At 38.9% G+C, this 19,847-nt stretch overlaps 1 protein-coding gene across 2 annotated transcripts in view; it reads left to right on the top strand.

Moving 5' to 3' along the window:
* Nucleotides 1–19,847, top strand: part of ZCCHC7 (zinc finger CCHC-type containing 7) — a 237,990-nt gene that overhangs the window by 177,734 nt on the left and 40,409 nt on the right. For both annotated transcript variants that reach the window (XM_043891507.1, XM_043891506.1), the window contains exons 3-5: nucleotides 1,700–1,743; nucleotides 2,944–3,069; nucleotides 3,997–4,167. In XM_043891507.1, the coding sequence (XP_043747442.1) occupies nucleotides 1,700–1,743; nucleotides 2,944–3,069; nucleotides 3,997–4,167 (341 nt within the window). The remainder of the gene's footprint in view (nucleotides 1–1,699; nucleotides 1,744–2,943; nucleotides 3,070–3,996; nucleotides 4,168–19,847) is intronic.

The following is a 19,847-nucleotide window of genomic DNA, read 5'->3' on the forward strand; positions in this document are numbered from 1 at the left end:
GCTTTTTAATATGCTGTCTAGGTTGGTCGTAACTTTCCTTCCAAGGAGCAAACATCTTTTAATTTCATGGCTGCAGTCACCATCTGCAGTGATTTTGGAGCCCAGAAAAATAAAGTCAGCCACTATTTCCACTGTTTCCCCATCTAATTATCATGAAGTGATGGGACTGGATGCCATGATCTTAGTTTTCTGAATGTTGAGCTTTAAGCCAACTTTTTCACTCTCCTCTTTCACTTTCATCAAGAGGCTCTTTAGTTCTTCTTCACTTTCTGCCATTAGGGTGGTCCTGGGGGAAAATATGGGCTTCCCTGGTGGCTCAGAGTGTAAAGTGTCTGCCTACAATGCGGGAGACCCAGGTTCGATCCCTGGATTGGGAGGATCCTTTGGAGAAGGAAATGGCAACCCACTCCAGTATTCTTGCCTGGAAAATCCCATGGACGGAGAAGCCTGGTAGACTAGTTTCCATAGGGTCGCAAAGAGTCAGACATGATTGAGCGACTTCACTTTCTTTCTGGGAAAATGTAGATTACTTCATGTCTCTTCAGAATTCCTTTCAAAGAATAGTCAAGATCAATTTGTTTATTTGTTCTGAGATAAGAAGTGTAGATAGGAGAAAGGAGGAAATCTTAACTTTGCTTTAGGGGAAGAAAAAAAATCTTTCGTCCTTTGTTGACACCTTAGCTTCTGCATTAGTCGTATGTCCCTTCCTCCTTGGCCATGGGTGGACCAAGGGAATAGCAGCCATTTGCAGGTTTGTAAAGGGGCAGTGCAAGAAGAAAGCAGCTGATAAAAGAAAAGGTAGAGCTCCCCACCCCGCTAGGTTTTTACAGTTGTATTTTTAAACCAATCACCGGCTGCTAGATATTTGACTTCTCTTATTTCACTATTTTTGATGTTGTAAAATACAGTGCTAAATTCCTAGCTCTAATCATGAGATAATATTCAGAGTCCAACTTTTTAAAATATTACAATGAAAGTCAACTACAGTGAGAAGGTGGTGGACACAGTTAATACTGATATTGGAAGGAGAAACCTTTCTTCTGCCTACTTGAGTCTGAATGGTGGGGAGGCCTGCGAATGAACTGACAGTAGAGTAACAGGAGAAAAGACCAAAGGTAGGAGCCCTCAGTATTGAGTAACTTGCTGAAGGGTAAAAGTTTGTATACCAGCTTAACAGAAGGGAGAGTTTAGAGCTTCCAAAGATAGAAGGTTGTGATGTGCTTCTTTACACAGTTTTGGAGGAATGTCCTGGTACCCATGGTCAGTGACCTCTGAGTTGGGGAAAGGGGCTGTGGCAGCTAGCTCATGAAACAGGCTTTAGTCAGATAAGGGAAGTTCAGATAAGATTTCTTTTTTGCACCTGCTGTTGGGTTTTTGGTCCCTTCAGAGATTTACAGTTTGATGATGTTCAAAGCATTTTCATGTATCTCATCTGATTCGCACATCTCATCTGATTTTTTAGGTACACTATACAGGGAAAATACCATTACTCCCATTTCACAGGTAAGGAGAGTGAGATTAAGAGAGGTTAAGTATTTTCAGAGCCACAGAAGTAGTAACAGAGTCAAGATGTTCAGGGATTTACATTTCTCATTACACCTTTGTAGTTCAATATCAGTACTAACAAACTGAATAATTATTGTCAATCAAGTGCTTTAAAGGTGTAAAGATTGAGTAACATATTTTATTTGTTTTGTAGGAGAAGATGATGTGAACTGGTTCATCAGTGACAAAGACATTGAGGTAAAATCAGAGTTGTGAATAATAGATTAATAATTTCCTTTGATTCGTAGTTTCCCTTCATTGTGATGACTTAATAAGCTTTTTAAATGTAGCAGCAGTCCAAGTATCTTGTAAGAAAAGGTTTAATTTTAGTTTATGGGTGGTTGAATTTTTCAGAAGCATGGTTAAGCCTTGATTTTCTCCAGTCAGTTAATTGCCATAATGATTTAGTCCCCTTTCCCTTTTGCTGCTTCTCTGCTATGATGAGTCCTCTCAGCCCATTTTGCCTGGTACCACCAAAGATCAACACCGGAAATAACTGCTGCTTCAGTGTAAGGAAATGGTTAGTCTATATTTAGGATGTGGCAGGTGTTTGTCTTTCTCAATTATTAGCCTTAATTGTGACAGATGGCTAGAAAAGAGAATAATTGTACAATTTGGTATAAGGAAAGTTTTAAGAGATAATTACATTGTTTCTCCTTTTGAGACCTACTTGGCTAATTCAGTAGGATAATAAATGAAACATGAACTTTTTTTAAAAAATTAAACCAAACAAGATAAAAGCATGGTTGACGTTTAGTTTTTCCTCTTTAGATAGTCCATATGATATGTTTTGCTAATACTCTCTTGCATGATATTGGATTTTGGCTAGAATATGGGACATCTAGAATTGGATCAGCGTAGGAAGAATAGATCTTAAAAGAACTCTAGGGGGAGGACATTATCTTTTTCTCTCTTAGAAGTTAAAATCCAGTTTGTAGGGATTAACCCTGGGCTGTTCAAAAGAAGGAATGTATTTGGTGACTCTGTGGTTTTATAACTTTGTAAAGGGCAAAATCATTAAAAACACCAACCCCTAACTAAAAATTTAGGCAAGCTTCTCATTCAGAAAAATGTGGTATACATTCAGATATATGTCAGCAATGTCTTTGACTCTGAATGCCACTGTAATGTCTAAATGATGCATCAGCGCCCTTACTAGACCTGAACTGTAAGCAGAGAAAGATAAAAAAGAAATGGAATCACATGGAGAAGTGTAAAAGAATACAAGAGATGGGCAAACACAAAGTAGAGCTGTCTTCATGGTACCCTTTTAAATTTTTCTAACTCCTTTAAGAACATAAAGTTCCCTGTTGCTAGCTTCTAAATTGAACAAATTATGATTGTTAATTCTGTTGAACAGATGAAATAATTTTAATCCTTGATCTTTTTTTCCCTTAGGCACAGATAGGTAATAGAAGATCATCTGGAAGATGGACCCATCGATACTATACAGCCAACAAAAATGTTACCTGTAGAAATTGTGACAAATGTGGCCATTTGTCAAAAAACTGCCCCCTCCCACAAGTATGTGAAATAAATGTTTCTTTCCATATTGTTAAAGTAGTAGAGTTGGAGCCCTTAATACCTTCTAATTCAAATGTTATGTAATATATGGGTTACATTTCATGTTAAATGTTCGTGTAGGTCACAGCCTCGAGTAGTAGTAAAAGATAATAAGTCTACAGCCAGAATCAATTTCAGTATCCCATTAGTAGTTGTACAACCTTAGGCAAATCATTTCACCTTTTGTGCTTCTCTTTTCTTTCCTATAAAAGGAGGAGGTTGAATCAGATTGATTCTTGAGACTCATTTTTAGTTCTAAGTCTTCTACTTTATGACACAGCTTGTTTCATTGTGGGATAATTTTCATTGCTAGAAAATTATAATTTTAGGCATTTATAAATGTTTATCGATGTAAATTATGTTCAACAGATACATTAACCTTTGAAATAACACAGAACTTTTAGACATTTCTTGACTTAGTGAGCCCTTAACAAATATTTCATCCCTTACCTACTCCCTCTTCCAAATGATCGTCTTTCAGGTATTTGAGGTGGCTCTCTTGTTTCCTCTTATATCTTTGTTTCTTCAGGCAAAGCAAGCTCTTTCTGTATCTTTCTCCTGTGACTTAGCTTCCAGATCTTCATCATGCTACTTTCTATCTTAGATACATTCGACTTTGTCAGTGTTCTACAAAACAAGCCATGAGAATAGATGCCAGCTAATAGTATACATGCAGACTAAGCCTTTGTGGCAACCACAGAATACAGGTGGCTTTTGTTAAGACCCTGACTTAAGATATTTTGTTCGATTTTACAATTATGTTTGATTTGACCTTCATTGGGTTCCCAAATGGAAATAATTTTTTAAGCAGTTATACTGAAAAAGAAGTATTCTATCTGAGACTGAAGTATTTTGCTAAAGAGGTTTTTCTGTTTGTCTGCCACGTAGAAAGTCCGCCCCTGCTGCCTCTGTTCCGAGAGAGGGCACCTCCAGTACGCCTGTCCGGCCCGCTTTTGCTTAGGCTGCTCATTGCCTATGTCTTCCACTCACAGATGTCTTGAAAGAGCTTCCTGGAGAAAACGCTGTGACCGGTGTGATATGATAGGCCACTATGCTGATGTGAGTATCTAGCAAATGACTAATTTGTCAGGCTTTGGGGGCATCTTGCCAATTTGTAACCATCTGCCAGCCTACTTAAAAGAATGTTTGCTCTGTGTATAATAATAGTCAATGTCCCTTTGGCCACAGATCATGTAAATCAGTACTATAATATCTCAGGATAGGGATCCTACTGAATGGTTCATCCGGAAACAGCATCAACAAAAACTGTAAACCTGTGCTAGCCTCTTTGGCATAATGTGTTTGCCAAAGTAAAGGTTCAAATTAAAGAGGTATGTAATAAAAAACATGTAAAATTGATGCACCTGTTCATAGTTAGATGAAATACATATATATAAATACTTAACAGTTGTATACAAAGGTCTGTGTGAAGCCTGCTTATTGATGGCTCTTGGTGGTACAATAGTCTAATGCAAGAAAGGCAAGCCACCAACACTTTAAATCTGCTTATCTTAGATCTTTCATTAGATTTAAAAAGTAACTTAGAAGATATTTCAATTACTTTAGCACATTGAATTTTAGCACATTGTTATTTTAGATGTCATTTTGTGTCATGGTATAAACGTCTGTGGGGTTTTAGTCACAATTTCAGCCAGAAGGGCTATAGAATTAAGTATGCCCTCACAAAAAGTAGGAACCTTTTCCTTTAATTTGTTCTTCCCAAAGACATGATACAAAGCACGAATATTTTTAAAATTTTGCATATATTGAATTATGCTTAGAGCCTTTTGCTTAAAACATTAATATGTCTATTGGAATAAATGTTTGGTATATGTGTTTATGTAAATAATATAACAGTTATTGATTATAGTTTCTAAAGGGCTTTATAAACAACAATAGGGTCACTGTCTGATAAGTTAATTTTTTTCCAGTTAGTTCTTTATGATTATGTCTCTGTATCAGTTCATAAAGGCTATCTTTCTCATGGGTAACCTTTATTCCGTTTTTACTAGTTACCCAGCTATTTCTCTACCAATACATTTAGATTGTTTTAAGCAGCAGTGCTGCTGTAAACATCTTTTTATCATCTTTTTGTATCTCTTCATTCATGTAAGAGTATTTCAGTAAGTCATATTCTAAATGAAATTATATTATTAAAGGATATATACATTTGTTGTTGTTCAGTCACTAAGTCGTGTCCGACTCTTTGCGACCCCACGGACAGTAGCATGCTCGTCTGTGCTCCCCTATCTCCCGGAGTTTGCTCAAATTCATGTCCATTGAGTTGGTGATGCTCTCTCACCATCTCATCCTCTGTCAGCCACTTTTCCTCTTACTTCAATCTTTCCCAGCCTCAGGGTCTTTTCCAGTAAATCAACTCTTCACATCAGGTGACCAAAGTATTGGAGCTTTAGCAACAGTCCATCCAATGAATATTCAGGATTGATTTCCTTTAGGATTTACTGGTTTGATCTCCTTGCTGTCCAAGGGATCCTCAAGAGTCTTCTCTAGCACCACAATTTGAAAGGATCAGTTCTTCAGTGCTCAGCCTTCTTTATGGTCCGACTGTCACATCTGTACATGACTACTGGAAAAACCATAACTTTGACTATATGGACCCTTGTCAGCAAAGTGATGTGTCTAATTTTTAATATGCTGTCTAGGTTTGTCATAATTTTCCTTCCAAGGAGCAAACAACTTATAATTTCATGGCTGCAGTCACTGTCTGCAGTGATTTTGGAACCCAAGAAAATAAAAGCTATCATTGCTTCCACATTTTCCCCTTCTATTTGCCACAAATTGATGGAACCAGATGCCATGATCTTTTTTTTCTTTTTTTTTTTTTTAAGTTTAAAGCCAGCTTTTCACTCTCCTGTTTCACCCTCATCAAGAGGCTCTTTAGTTCCTCTTCACTTTTGGTCATCAGAGTATATCTGCATGAATATTGCCAGATTACTCTTCTAAAAAATTGAACCAAAAAAAAAAAAATTGAACCAGTGTATCCATCTGCTGCAGTGTCCAAAAGTACTCTCAACCCTAGTTGTAATCAATCTTTAAATGTTTTGGACATTCAGATAAGGAGAAAATGATATCTTATTGTTTAAATTTTTATTTCTTAGGCCCTAGTGAGGTTGAATATGAGTCTCAAGACAAAATATAGAGATGGATGTTTCACTCCAAAGTAGTTTTAAACTTATTTTTCAATATTTACTAACTCTTAAAAATAGTCAGTTTTAAGTTGTCTTAGATTTATTCTGTTGTTCTCTGCATTAAGTTGTCAATTATAATTTCTTAGCAAGATTTTCTAGTTTGGCAGTTAGGTTTAAAAGCATATTTTTTAACTTCTTTCTTGCAAAGAGCTCTTAGAAACATGGTCTAGTTTGTCTGTGATAACAGAAGAGGCTCAGACATTGTCATGAGCAGTTTTTTTTTAAATAGGAAAGCACAGTACAGAACAGTTAAGAATGGTTTGATAAAGGTTATGTAATTAGCTATGATTAAATCTGTAGCTCATTCTGCTTAACTTCTTAATTTTGGCCTCTGATGTATGTTAAACTCCTTATCTAAAATGGCCTTGAGGATTAATAACCCCAGTTGTTATACATTTTTAAGATAGGGTTAGACTGGCTGGCTTCAGAGAAGGCATCACCTTTTACCCTAAATCTGCAAAGATCTGCCGATGCGTTTTGTTTTGTTTTTTAAATGACATGGTGAAAGTTCTGGATGTGAATTGGTCTCTTCTCAGCCTGCCTATCTGGTAGAGGATTCCCTTGGAGCCCCATCAGACCTGAGCTTTACTGACCTTTCGTTTTTGTCTGCACTAGGTCTTCGTTGCTGCAAGCAGGCTTTCTCTAGTTGTGAAGTGGGGGCAACTCTCTAGTTACAGCACTCAGGCTTCTCTTTGCAGTGTCTTCTCTTATTGTGGAACATAGGCTCTAGGCACACAAGCTTCAGTAGCTGCAGCAACTTCGGTCAGTAGTTGCGACTCGTGGATTCTAGACCTCAGGCTCCGTAGTTGTGGCTCGTGGGCTTAGTTGCTCTACAGCATGTGGTATCTTTCTGGACCAAGGAGTGAACCCATGTGCCCTACATTGGCAGGCCAATTCCTATCCACATTACCACCAGGGAGGTCCTCCACTGACTTTTTTGAAGAAACTTAAAAGTCCTTCCACTCTCCCAGAAGGTCTTCATGAGGATTCACTTGGAAGCAGTTTCTTTCTGGCCCCAGATTGCTGGAACTATTCAGCTAATCCCACACTTGCTTTAAATCTGTCTTGAAACCTGGCCCTCCACAGAAAATATTGTTTCCCCTGCAGCCTTCTCAAATTCTTGCTGCTTATTCTTTCTTGACCCACATACCTCTGAATTAAGCTGATTAAGATCAAACTCTTTCTCACTGGCCATTGTTGTTGTTTGGTCACTAAGTCATGTCCGACTCTTTGTGACCCATGAGCTGCAGCATGCTGGGCTTCCCTGTCCTTCACCATCTCCCGGAGTTTGCTCAAACTCACGTCTATTGAGTCAGTGAAGTTATTGATCCATCTCATCCTCTGCCACCCCCTTCTCTTGCCCTCATTTCCAAGCTTCAAGGGCTTTTCCAATGAGTCACTGGCTGCTGCTATTTCTAAATCATTTCTCCTCCCTCTTTGTGTATATATCTTTGATTTATTTAAGGCTGAGACCCTCTGACCATGATGTTCTCCAGCCTTCTCTGTCATTTTCACCTTCCCACCTACTGGGATTTATGAAGCCCTGGGTAATTGTAGATGCCCTAACCTCTTATAAATTAAGGAGATCAAGAAACTTCCATCTTTACTTTTTACACCCCTGTTGCCATTCCAGGATCTGTGTAATACCAGAGTACCAGTTGAATGTATAAAGATAATTATTAATGAAAACTCATGAGTCATATTCATATTCTTGCTATAACTCCTGAATTCTGCTCGGAAAGCTCTTCAGTTCAGTTCAGTCGCCCAGTCGTATCCGACTCTTTGCGACCCCATGAACTGCAGCACCCCAGGCCTCACTGTCCATCACCAAATCCCAGGGTTTACTCAAACTCATGTCCATTGAGTCGGTGATGCCATCCAACCATCTCATCCTCTGTCGTCCCCTTCTCCTCCTGCCCTCAATCTTTCCCAGCATCAGGGTCTCTTCAAATGAGTCAGCTCTTCACGTCAGGTAGCCAAAGTATTGGAGTTTCAACATCAGTCCTTCCAATGAACACTCAGGACTGATCTCCTTTAGGATGGACTGGTTGGATCTCCTTGCAGTCCAAGAAACTCTCAAGAGTCTTCTCCAACACCACAGTTCAAAAGCATCAATTCTGGGCTCAGCTTTCTTTATAGTCCAACTCTCACATCCATACATGACTACTGGAAAAACCATAGCCTTGACTAGACAGACCTTTGTTGGCAAAGTAATGTCTCTGCTTTTTAATATGCTGTCTGAAAGTGAAAGTGAAGTCGCTCAGTCGTGTCTGACTCTTTGTGACCCCAGGGACCCACCAGGCTCCTCTGTCCATGGGATTCTTCTAGGTTGGTCATAACTTTCCTTCCAAAGAATAAACATCTTTTAATTTCATGGCTGCAATCACCATCTGCAGTGATTTTGGAAAAGCTCTTCACTTGTTAACTATTGTATAAAAGTATTGGTGTGAACTTCCAGAGTTTTACAATGTAAAGGGTAGAAAGATGGCTCAAGGCCTTCAGAAGTCAACCTACATTATTGGTACCTTCCAAAGGAAGAGAATCTGAAGTGTAGAAAGAATCTAAATTTTGAATCTACCAGATTCTCTCTTCTTGCTGATAGCTTGTACATAAAAAGAGAATTTAAAACTGTCTATGTACATTGTAAAGTTAGGCTTTGCTGAAGGTCTGAAAATTAAAATGATGCCGTACTTCATGAAAGTACATGGAGAAGATTCACTTAATGACAGTCTACACGTTGTCAGTTTAACTCCTCCTCAGAATATCCTCTCAAGTTTCTGTCTTAAAAGTGCAGATATTGTGGATATAATAAACACCTTTGATAATAAACTTATTTAAAATATCGTTGACTCAGACAGTAAAGAATCTGCTGCTGTGCGGGAGATCTGGTTCAATCCCTGTTTTGGGAAGATCCCCTGGAGAAGAGAATGGCTACCCACTCCAGTATTCTTACCTAGAGAATTCTATATATAGAGGAACCTGATGGGGCTGTATATACTCCATGGGGTTGCAAAGAGTCAGACACGACTAAGCAACTAACATTATAAAATAGATGAAAATATTATCCAAATAAGAATCAGTTCAGTTCAGTTGCTCAGTCGTGTCTGACTCTTTGCAACCCCATGGACTGCAGCATGCCAGGCTTCCCTGTCCATCACCAGCTTCCTGAGCTTACTCAAATTCAATGTCCATCGACTCGGTGATGCCATCCAACCATCTCATCCTCTGTCGTCCCCTTCTCTTCCCACCTTCAGTCTTTCCCAGCATCAGGGTCTTTTCAAATGAGCCAGTTCTTCGCATCAGGTGGCCAAAGTATTGGAGTTTCAGCTTCAGCATCCATCCTTCCAATGAATATTCAGGACTGATTTCCTTTTAATAGTTTGATATATGCATTCAGTTGAATATGTGGTTCTGCTGACACCTGACTATTGAACTGACTTTATTGAGAATAAGGAAAATCAGGTTAGATATATTTGTTATTCTCACTTTTCACAGCATTTCAATATTTAAGCATAATGTTGAAGGAAGGAGTCATGGCTGGGATTGATTGTTTTACTTAATTTAAAAAAAGGTTGAATAAGCTTATAAAATGCTTATTTACTTGGGAGACAACACTTTGCCTAGGAAGTTAAGTAGATTTCGGTGCTTAGAGGTCTCTTATTCTCTTGATGGGTATTTGTAAAACTCATGATAATGTGAGTGAAAATTCATGTGTGTTCATTGTTCAAGGAGTAAATCCCTGAATTAGTCATTAATAATTCGTTGGAACTGTTCCCAAACCACCTAATAAATGAATATGTAAACATTTTGTGGTTAAAATTACGTTTAACCTTATGGAAATAACCTTAGCAGGGAAAAAGTTCCACATTTTTAACTGAAGGAGTGTAATTTAGCACAAAGTCTGAAGAAGAGACCAATCCTTATTTTGAATTTCAACTGAATGGTATCCTTTCTAGTCATATCTGACTAACCCGATGAATTCCCCCAGCCTCCCCAAGTCTTCCTATAGCGCATGCCTCATGGCTTAGTATTAGTCACTTACTAGTATTAGTCTCTTACAGTAGAACTAGCAGATTGAGAGCAGGTTTATGTATTTTTCATGAAAGATTTAAGAATAAGTTTGTAGAGGATAGAAATGGTTCCTTTTCCAGACACCCCCCTAGCTTCCACCAAAAGAGGAGAAAGATTGTCCTTGTACAGTCTCTAAAGCAAACAGCTCTAAAAATGAAAAGATAAACTTTAGTATTTTGTTGAGAATTTTGTGGGACTTAGGAATAAACTTAATCTTTAGTGCAGTCACATTGAGAAGACATGAGTCTTTGATAAATAGAGTCAGCAGGCCACTGGGAATTTTGTTAAATATCTAACTCATTCTAGTTCTCACTTTGCAGTTAAATTTAACTTTTAAATCCAATAATAAGGACAAATTCTGGAGCTTAGTTATCTAAGCTATGAGTTTGAAAAATGAAATTAAGGAAGTCAGATCCTCATTAACACTTGGAAGCCGAAAGTTTTATTTATTAAGCATTACAGGCTAGGGTCAACTCCCCTGAACTTGATAAATCCCATACAACTTTTGATTGGATTCTGGTCATCTCCCTTAAATAGTACACAGTGAAAGAAAATACAGCAACTGGAAAAGATTTTCAACCTCTGAAAGTATTCAAAGTGTTAATTATGGACATCATCTTTGTTAGTTTACTCATCTTTGAAAAAACAGCACTCTTCTGATCCATAAACATGGATGTCTTTCCATTTGTTTGGGTCCTCTTATATTTTTCAGAAAAATTCGTTTCCACTGTACAGATTTTTCACTTCCTTGGCTCAGTTTATTACTATTTTATTATTTTGGAAGCTGTTATGAATGGGATAGCTTTCTTCGCTTCTTTTTTTGATACTTCATTGTTAGTATGAAGGAATTCCAGTGATTTCCATAAGTTGATTTTGTAACCTGCCACTTGATTAGTTGCCACTAACCAAGTAATCATTGATTAGTTCCAAGAATTTTTTACTAATTCTTTGAGATTTTCTTTATATAAGATCATATTGTCAGCAAATAATGACAGTTTTACTCCTTTCTTTCCAATCTGAACGCCTGTTATTTCTTTGTCTTGCCTAATTGCTCTAGCTAGGACTTCCAGCACAGGCAGCTCTCCATACCCACGGGTTCACACCAGGGACACTAAGGGCCAGCTGCATTTATTGAGCGATACCGTTTTGTGCAGGGACTTGAGCTCCCAAGGACTGTAGTATCCAGGAGCTCCTGGAGCCAGACCCCTGCAGGTGACTGACAACCATCTGAATAGGGGTGGTGCGAGTGGGCAGCTTTGTCTGGTAGCTGATCTTAGAAGAAACCCTTTCAGCTTTTCTTCAACGATTATAATATTAACAGTGGGTTTATCATATATGATCTTTATTTTGAGGTATGTAATGAATTATACTTACTGATTTGCATATGTTGAAACATTCTTGCATCCAGGTATATATATATTGCACTTGGCCATGATGTATAATCCTTTTAATGTGTTCTTGAATTTGGTTTGCTCATATTATATGATACACCTTATAACTGTTAGAATGGCCATCAAGAAGGCAAGTGCTTGGAAAGATGTGGTGAAAAGGCAGCCCCTTACATACTGTTGGTGAGAATGTAAATTAGTTCAGCCTCTATGGAAAACAATACAGAAATTACTCAAAAAATTAAAAATAAAGCTACCATATGATCCAGCAGTTCCACTTCTGAGTATATGCCCAAAAGAAATGGAACCAGGGTTTTGACAAGATAGCACGCCCATGTTTTCTGCAGAATCATTCACAATAGCCAGGGTATGGAAACAGCCCAAATGTTCATCAGTGGATGAGTAGATAAAAAAGATATAATACATATATGCAATGGGATATTATTCAGCCCCATGAGAAAGAAAGCTATCTTGCCATTTGTGACAACATGAATATACCTTGAGCATTATGCTAAGCAAGATAAGTCAGACAAAAAAAAAGTATTACATAATATCACTTAAATGTGGAATCTGAAAAAAAAAAAAGTAAAACCTATAAAAAGAAAAAAGAACAGTAAAATGGTATTTACCAGGGGATAAAGGTGGGGGTATAACATAGATGGTATTTAAGGGTAGAAACTTGAAACTAGCAGTAAATAAGCACAGTATAATAAGCACAGAATATAATCTATAATACTGTACAGTAATGATGCAGCATGATAAATATTACTTCCTTGACAGTCAGTCTACAGTATATGAAAGTATCAAAGTAACACAGCCATGCACCTTAAATTTACAAATTGTAATGTGTCAGTTCAGTTCAGTTTGGTTCAGTTGCTCAGTTGTGTCTGACTCTTTGCAACCCCATGGACCACAGCACACCAGGCCTCCCTGTCCATCACCAACTCCTGGAGTTTACCCAAATTCATGTCCATTGACTCGGTGATGCCATCCAACCATCTCATCCTCTGTTGTCCCCTTCTCCTCCCGCCCTCAATCTTTCCCAGCATCAGGGTCTTTTCAAATGAGTCAGTTCTTCGCATGAGGTGGCCAAAGTATTGGAGTTTCACCTTCAACATCAGTCCTTCCAATGAACACGCAGGACTGATCTCCTTTAGGATGGACTGGTTGGATCTCCTTGCAGTCCAAGAAACTCTCAAGAGTCTTCTCCAACACCACAGTTTAAAGCATCGATTCTTCTGCACTCAGCTTCCTTTATAGTCCAACTCTCACATCCATACATGACTACTGGAAAAAGCATAGCCTTGACTAGACAGACCTTTGTTGGCAAAGTAATGTCTCTGCTTTTCTCTGCTTTTTAATATGCTGTCTAGGTTGGTCATAACTTTCTTTCCAAGGAATAAGTGTCTTTTAATTTCATGGCTGCAATCACCATCTGCAGTGATTTTGGAGCACAAAAAAGTAAAGTCTGCCACTATTTCCACTATTTCCTATCTATTTGCCATGAAGTGATGGGACCAGATGCCATGATCTTAGTTTTCTGAATCTTTAGCTTTAAGACAACTTTTTCACTCTTCTCTTTCACTTTCATCTAGAGGCTCTTTAGTTCTTCACTTTCTGCCATAAGGGTGGTGTCATCTGCACATCTGAGGTTATTGATATTTCTCACAGCAATCTTGATTCCAGCTTGTGCTTCATCCAGCCCAGCGTTTCTCATGATGCACTCTGCATATAAGTTAAATAAGCGGGGTGACAATATACAGCCTTGACGTACTCCTTTCCCGATTTGGAACCACTCTGTTGTTCCATGTCCAGTTCTAACTATTGCTTCCTGACCTGCATACAGATGTCTCAAGAGGCAGGTCAGATGGTCTGGTATTCCCATCTCTTTCAGAATATTCCACAGTTTATTGTGATCAACATAGTCAAAGGCTTTGGCATAGGCAATAAAGCAGAAATAGATGTTTTTATGGAACTCTCTTGCTTTTTTGATGATCCAGCGGATGTTGGCAATTTGATCTGTGGTTCCTCTGCCTTTTCTAAAACCAGCTTGAACATCTGGAAGTTCACGGTTCATGTGTTGCTGAAGCCTGGCTTGGAAAATTTTGAGCATTACTTTACTAGCATATGAGATGAGTGCAGCTGTGCGGTAGTTTGAGCATTCTTTGGCATTGCCTTTCTTTGGGATAAATTTGGAATGAAAACTGACCTTTTCCAGTCCTGTGGCCACTGCTGAGTTTTCCAAATTTGCTGGCATATTGAGTGCAGCAGTTTCACAGCATCATCTTTTAGGATTTGAAATAGCTCAACCGAAATTCCATCACCTTCACTAGCTTTGTTCGTAGTGATGCTTCCTAAGGCCCACTTTACATTCCAGGATGTCTGGCTCTAGGTGAGTGATCACACCATTGTGATTATCTGGGTTGTGAAGATCTTTTTTGTACAGTTCTTCTGTGTATTCTTGCCACCTGTTCTTAATATCTTCTTCTGTTAGGTCCATACCATTTCTATCCTTTATTGAGCCCATCTTTGCATGAAATGTTCCCTTGGTATCTCTAATTTTCTTGAAGAGATCTCTAGTCTTTCCCATTCTGTTGTTTTTCTCTATTTCTTTGCACTGATTACTGAGGAAGGCTTTCTTGTCTCTCCTGGCTATTCTTTGGGACTCTGCATTCAAATGGGAATATCTTTCCTTTTCTCCTTTGCTTTTCGCTTCTCTTCTTTTCACAGCTATTTGTAAGCCCTCCTCAGACAGCCATTTTGCTTTTTTGCATTTCTTTTTCTTGGGGAAGATCTTGATCCCTGTCTCCTGTACAGTGTCATGAACCTCCGTCCATAGTTCATAGTCCCTTAAATCTATTTCTCACTTCCACTGTATAGTCATAAGGGATTTGATTTAGGTCATACCTGAATGGTTAGTGGTTTTCTCCACTTTCTTCAATTTAAGTCTGAATTTCGCAATAAGGAGTTCATGATCCGAGCCACAGGCAGCTCCTGGTCTTGTTTTTGCTGACTGTGTAGAGCTTCTCCATCTTTGGCTGCAAAGAATATAATCAATCTGATTTTGGTGTTGACCATCTGCTGATGTCCATGTGTAAAGTCTTCTCTTGTGTTGTTGGAAGAGGGTGTGTGCTATGACTAGTGTGTTCTCTTGGGAGAACTCTATTAGCCTTTGCCCTGCTTCATTCTGTACTCCAAGGCCAAATTTGCTTGTTACTCCAGGTGTTTCTTGACTTCCTGCTTTTGCATTCCAGTCCCCTATAATGAAAAGGACATCTTTTTGGGGTGTTAGTTCTAGAAGGTCTTGTAGGTCTTCATAGAACTATTCAACCTCAGCTTCTTTGGCGTTACTGTTTGGGCATAGACTTGAATTCCCGTGATATTGAATGGTTTGCTTTGGAAACGAGCAGAGGTCATTTGTCATTTTTGAGATTGCATCCGAGTACTGCATTTTGGACTCTTTTGTTGACTGTGATGGCTACTCCATTTCTTCTAAGGGATTCCTGCCCACAGTAGTAGATATAATGGTCATCTGAGTTAAATTCACCCATTCCAGGCCATTTTAGTTCACTGCTTCCTAGAATGTCGATGTTCACTCTTGCCATCTCCTGTTTGACCACTTCCGATTTGCCTTGATTCATGGACCTAACATTCCAGGTTCCTATGCACTATTGCTCTTTACAGCTTCGAACCTTGCTTCTATCACCAGTCCCATCCACAACTGGATGGTGTTTTTGCTTTGGCTCCATCCCTTCATTCTTTCTGGAGTTATTTCCCCACTGATCTCCAATAGCATATTGGGCACCTGCTGACCTGGGGAGTTCATCGTTCTTTCTTTTTTTTTTTAATGAGTTTATTTATTTCTGGTTGTGCAGGGTCTTCATGCTATGTGGGCTTTTCTCTAGTTGCGGCGAGCAGGGGCTGCTCTCCAGTTGGGGGGGCGTAGGCTTCTCACTGCGGTGGCCTCCTCTTGTTGCAGAGCACGGGCTCTGGTGCCCACAGACCTCAGTACTGTGGCTGCCATGCTCCAGAGCGCCGACCCAGAGGCTGTGATGCATGAACTCAGCTGGTCTGCCATCTGGGGTCTTCCCAGACCAGGGGTAGAACTTGCGTCCCCTGCTTTGGCAGGGGGGCGATTCTTTACCACTGAGCTGCCAGGAAAGCCCTCAGGCTATTTTAGATTCTAGTTTTCCACGCTCCTATCTGGTGAGAGAGACTGTCCTCAGCCACAGTCCTGGCTCTGCCATCAAAAGCGCCGGGGCCTCTGGCAAGCGCCTGCTCCTCCCTCAGTCGGTCTGACCCTTTGCGACCCCGCAGACCGTAGCCCGCCAGGCTCCTGTCCATGGGATTTCCCAGGCAAGACTACTGGAGTAGGATGCCATTTCCTTCTCCGGGAGTTCATCTTTCAGTGTCATATCTTTCTGCCTTTTCATACTGTTGATGGGGTTCTCAAGGCAAGAATACTGAAGTGGTTTGCCATTCTCTTCTCCAGTGGACCACATTGTATCAGACTCTCCACCATGACCCATCCGTCTTGGGTGGCCCCACACGGCATGGCTTAGTTTCACTGAGTTAGACAAGGCTGTGGCCCCTGTGACCAGATTGGCCTGTTTCTGTGATTGTGGTTTCAGTCTGTCTGCCCTCTGAGGCCCTCTCTCAGTGCCTACCATCTTAGCGGGTTTTCTCTTACCTTGGACGTGGGGTGTCTCTTCACGGCTGCTCCAGCAAAGCGCAGCCGCCGCTCCTCACCTTGGACGTGGGGTTGTTCCTCTCGGCCACTGCCACCCCCAGCCTCGGGCCTGGGGTAGTCAGCCAATCTAATGATCATTTCCTTGATTAAAAAATAATACAAACAGTAAGCTATTTAAGAAGTTCAAGAAATAAGTAAATTATATAATAAAATATGATGAACTACTCATCAAGCTTTCAGTTATATAATACAAAGTAATTCTGTCTGTAGTTTCAGATATTCAGGGAAAAGTCCATACTCTAAGAATACTAATCATTCTAGGGTGGCTAATACTAATCATAGTAGGGGAATTTCAAACATATAGGAAGATCTGACTCAATTTTCAAATAAATTATTGTCGTTGGATATTATTCTACACTTTTATTATTTTTCCCTTTAGCCAGTGATCTTTTAGGCAGGAATCAATAATGAAGTAAATGATAGTGTCTTAATATTAAATCTTTTTCTCTTACCCACCTCATCACCCCTTCTACCTCCATTGACTTATATGGTTTAGGGATGCTTATACAGAATGCTTAGTATAGTTATAAGAATCTAGGACAATAGGAATGGTCTTTTAATGGAGTAGATAAAGATTTTCAGTGTAATGAAACACCCCTACTTTGCAGATCCATGTAATTATAACTCCTTCCCTCTTCCTCACAAACTGAACATCTGATTGAGAAAAGTAAAACTTAATCAGATCTAAACTTTTCCATAAATAAATTGATCAGAGACCTGTGCAGTACTTGGCAGATACCACCTCAGTTCCCACCATTGGCAAGATTCACATAAACCTCCTTTTTTTTTAAAAAAAAAATGAAGCAATAGAAGATAATTACAGGCATATATGAAGAATTGGTAAATTAAAAATGGAATCAGAAATAAACTCACTAAACAAAGTAGTAGGAAACTGAGAGAATCCTAACTCATTCTTTACAGTGTGGATACAGAAGACAGAGGAAAAGCATCCAAAGCAAAATGATCAAAGGACATTCTGATCAAAAGAGCACACATTCAATATGTGGGAGAAAAAAGACCCACATCTAGATGTATCCTAGTGAAATTTCTGAATATCAAACAAAAATCATGCAAACCAAAAACACATTACACAAACACACATACAATCAGGTTTGCATCAGACTTCTCCCATGCAATACTAAACGCCAGGAAGCAGGAGAGAAATCTCTGGAGGCTAGAGCATTCTGAGAAAAATAGATGATACAGCCAAGCTGTTGTGCATTTGTCAATTTATTGGAAAAGTCAGAGAATAAAATTAGCAGCAAAGAACAGTGAAATCAGGAAAGTATACAGTGTATGTCTGAATACTTCCTCTTAATCTGCTTTTAAACTTAATACTAATTTTAGAAAAAAAAAACTTAAAATTTAAAATCCATAATAATATGGATCATAGCAATTCCAATAAAATTAAAGTTTAGCTAAAAGAAGAAAAAATAGGCCATATAACTTTTAGATTACTAATTTTAAAATAAGGCAAAGGAAACTTAATATAACAAATGATAGGGGGAAATGGAAATGATAAGAATGTATAAAAAAAGTTTGAGAATCAAAATAGGACCAAATATATTGATTATCACAATAAGTAAATGTGTTAAATGCTCTTACTAGAAACAAAGACACCAATATCAGAAGTCATGAATGAAATAAAGAATAGATTTAACTTTAAAAAACATTTTATTCAAAGAGACCATTAATGAAGCTGAATAACAAACCAAACCCGAAAAAGATTATTATAAAATATGTGATGGGATAATTACCTATAATATAAAAAACTCTTACAGATTAGTAGAAGAAAATGACTCAATAATGGTACTCAGTGTTAGGTTGTGCTAGAAAAGTACATTTACATAATTTTTTTGGAGTTAAGTGATAGATGTTTGCAAAGATATAGCTGCAAGAATGTTCATCTCAGCATGCCAAGTTGCTTTAGTCATGTCCGACTCCATGCAACCCTATGGACTGCAGACTGCCAGGCTCCTCTGTCCATGAGATTCTCCAGGCAAGAATACCAGAGTGGGTTGCCATGCCCTTCTCCAGGGGATCTTCCCGACCCAGGGATAGAACCCACATTTCTTCTGTCTACCTGCATTGGCAGGAGGGTTCTTTACCACTAGAGCCTGGGTTGTTTGTAATAATGAAAATTAGAAACAACTCAAATATTTAAGTTTGAATTGAAGTATTCCAAACTGCTTACTGTAGTTACATCAAGAATTATAGGTGAAGGTTTTAAAAATTTCCATTGATCTTTATTTTCTGTTTTTATAATTTTCTTGTTAAGTCACTGAGGCATTCCCGACTCTTTGTGACCACATGGACTGCAGCACACCAGGCTTCCTTGTCCTTCACTATCTCCCAGAGTTTGCTCAAATTCATGTCCATTGAGTAGGTGATGCTATCTAACAATTCATCCTCTGATACTCCCTTCTTGTTTTGCCTTCAGTCTTTCCCAGCATCAGGGTCTTTTCCAATGAGTCAGCTCTTTCATATCAGGTGGCCAAAGTATTAGAGCTTCAGCATCAGTCCTTCCAATGAGTATTCAGGGTTGATTTCCTTTAGGATTGACTGATTTGATCGCCTTGCAGTCCAAGGGACTCTCAAAAGAGTCTTCTCCAACACCGTAGTTCAACAGCATCGATTCTTTGGCACTCAGCTTTCTTTATAGTCCAACTCTCATATCCATACATGACTACTGGAAAAACCATAGCTTTGACCAGACAGACCTTTGTTGGCAAAGTGATGTCTCTGCTTTTTAATAGGCTGTCTAGGTCTTCATAGCTTTCCTTCCAAGGAGAAAGCATCTTTTTTTTAAATTTCATGGCTGCAGTCACTTTCTGCAGTGATTTTGGAACCCAGGAAAATAAAATCCATCACTGCTGTCACTTTTCCCCCTTCCATTTGCCATGAAGTGATAGGATTGGATGCCATGAGCCTAGTTTTTTTAATGTTGTGTTTCAAGCCAGCTTTTTCACCCTTCTTAAGAGGGTCTTTAGTTCCTCTTCACTGTCTGTTATAGAGTAGTATCTTCTGCATAACTGAGGTTGTTTATATTTCTCCCAGCAATCTTGATTCCAGCTTTTGATTCATCCACTCCAGCATTTCACATCATGTACTCTGCATATAACTTAAATAAGCAGGGTGACAATATACAGCCTTGTCATACTCCTTTCCCAATTTTGAACCAGTTGCTCCATGTCCATTTCTAACTGTTGCTTCTTGACCCACATACAGGTTTCTACCTTGAAATTTAGTGTGCACTATTCTATTGCCTCTTATAAACATTTTAGGAATAGTATGGCAAGTAATCTTAAGTGCGGTAAGTAA

The sequence above is a fragment of the Cervus elaphus genome, chromosome 29 (genome assembly GCF_910594005.1).
Source record: "Cervus elaphus chromosome 29, mCerEla1.1, whole genome shotgun sequence".
In the NCBI taxonomy this organism is placed as follows: Eukaryota; Metazoa; Chordata; class Mammalia; order Artiodactyla; family Cervidae; genus Cervus; species Cervus elaphus.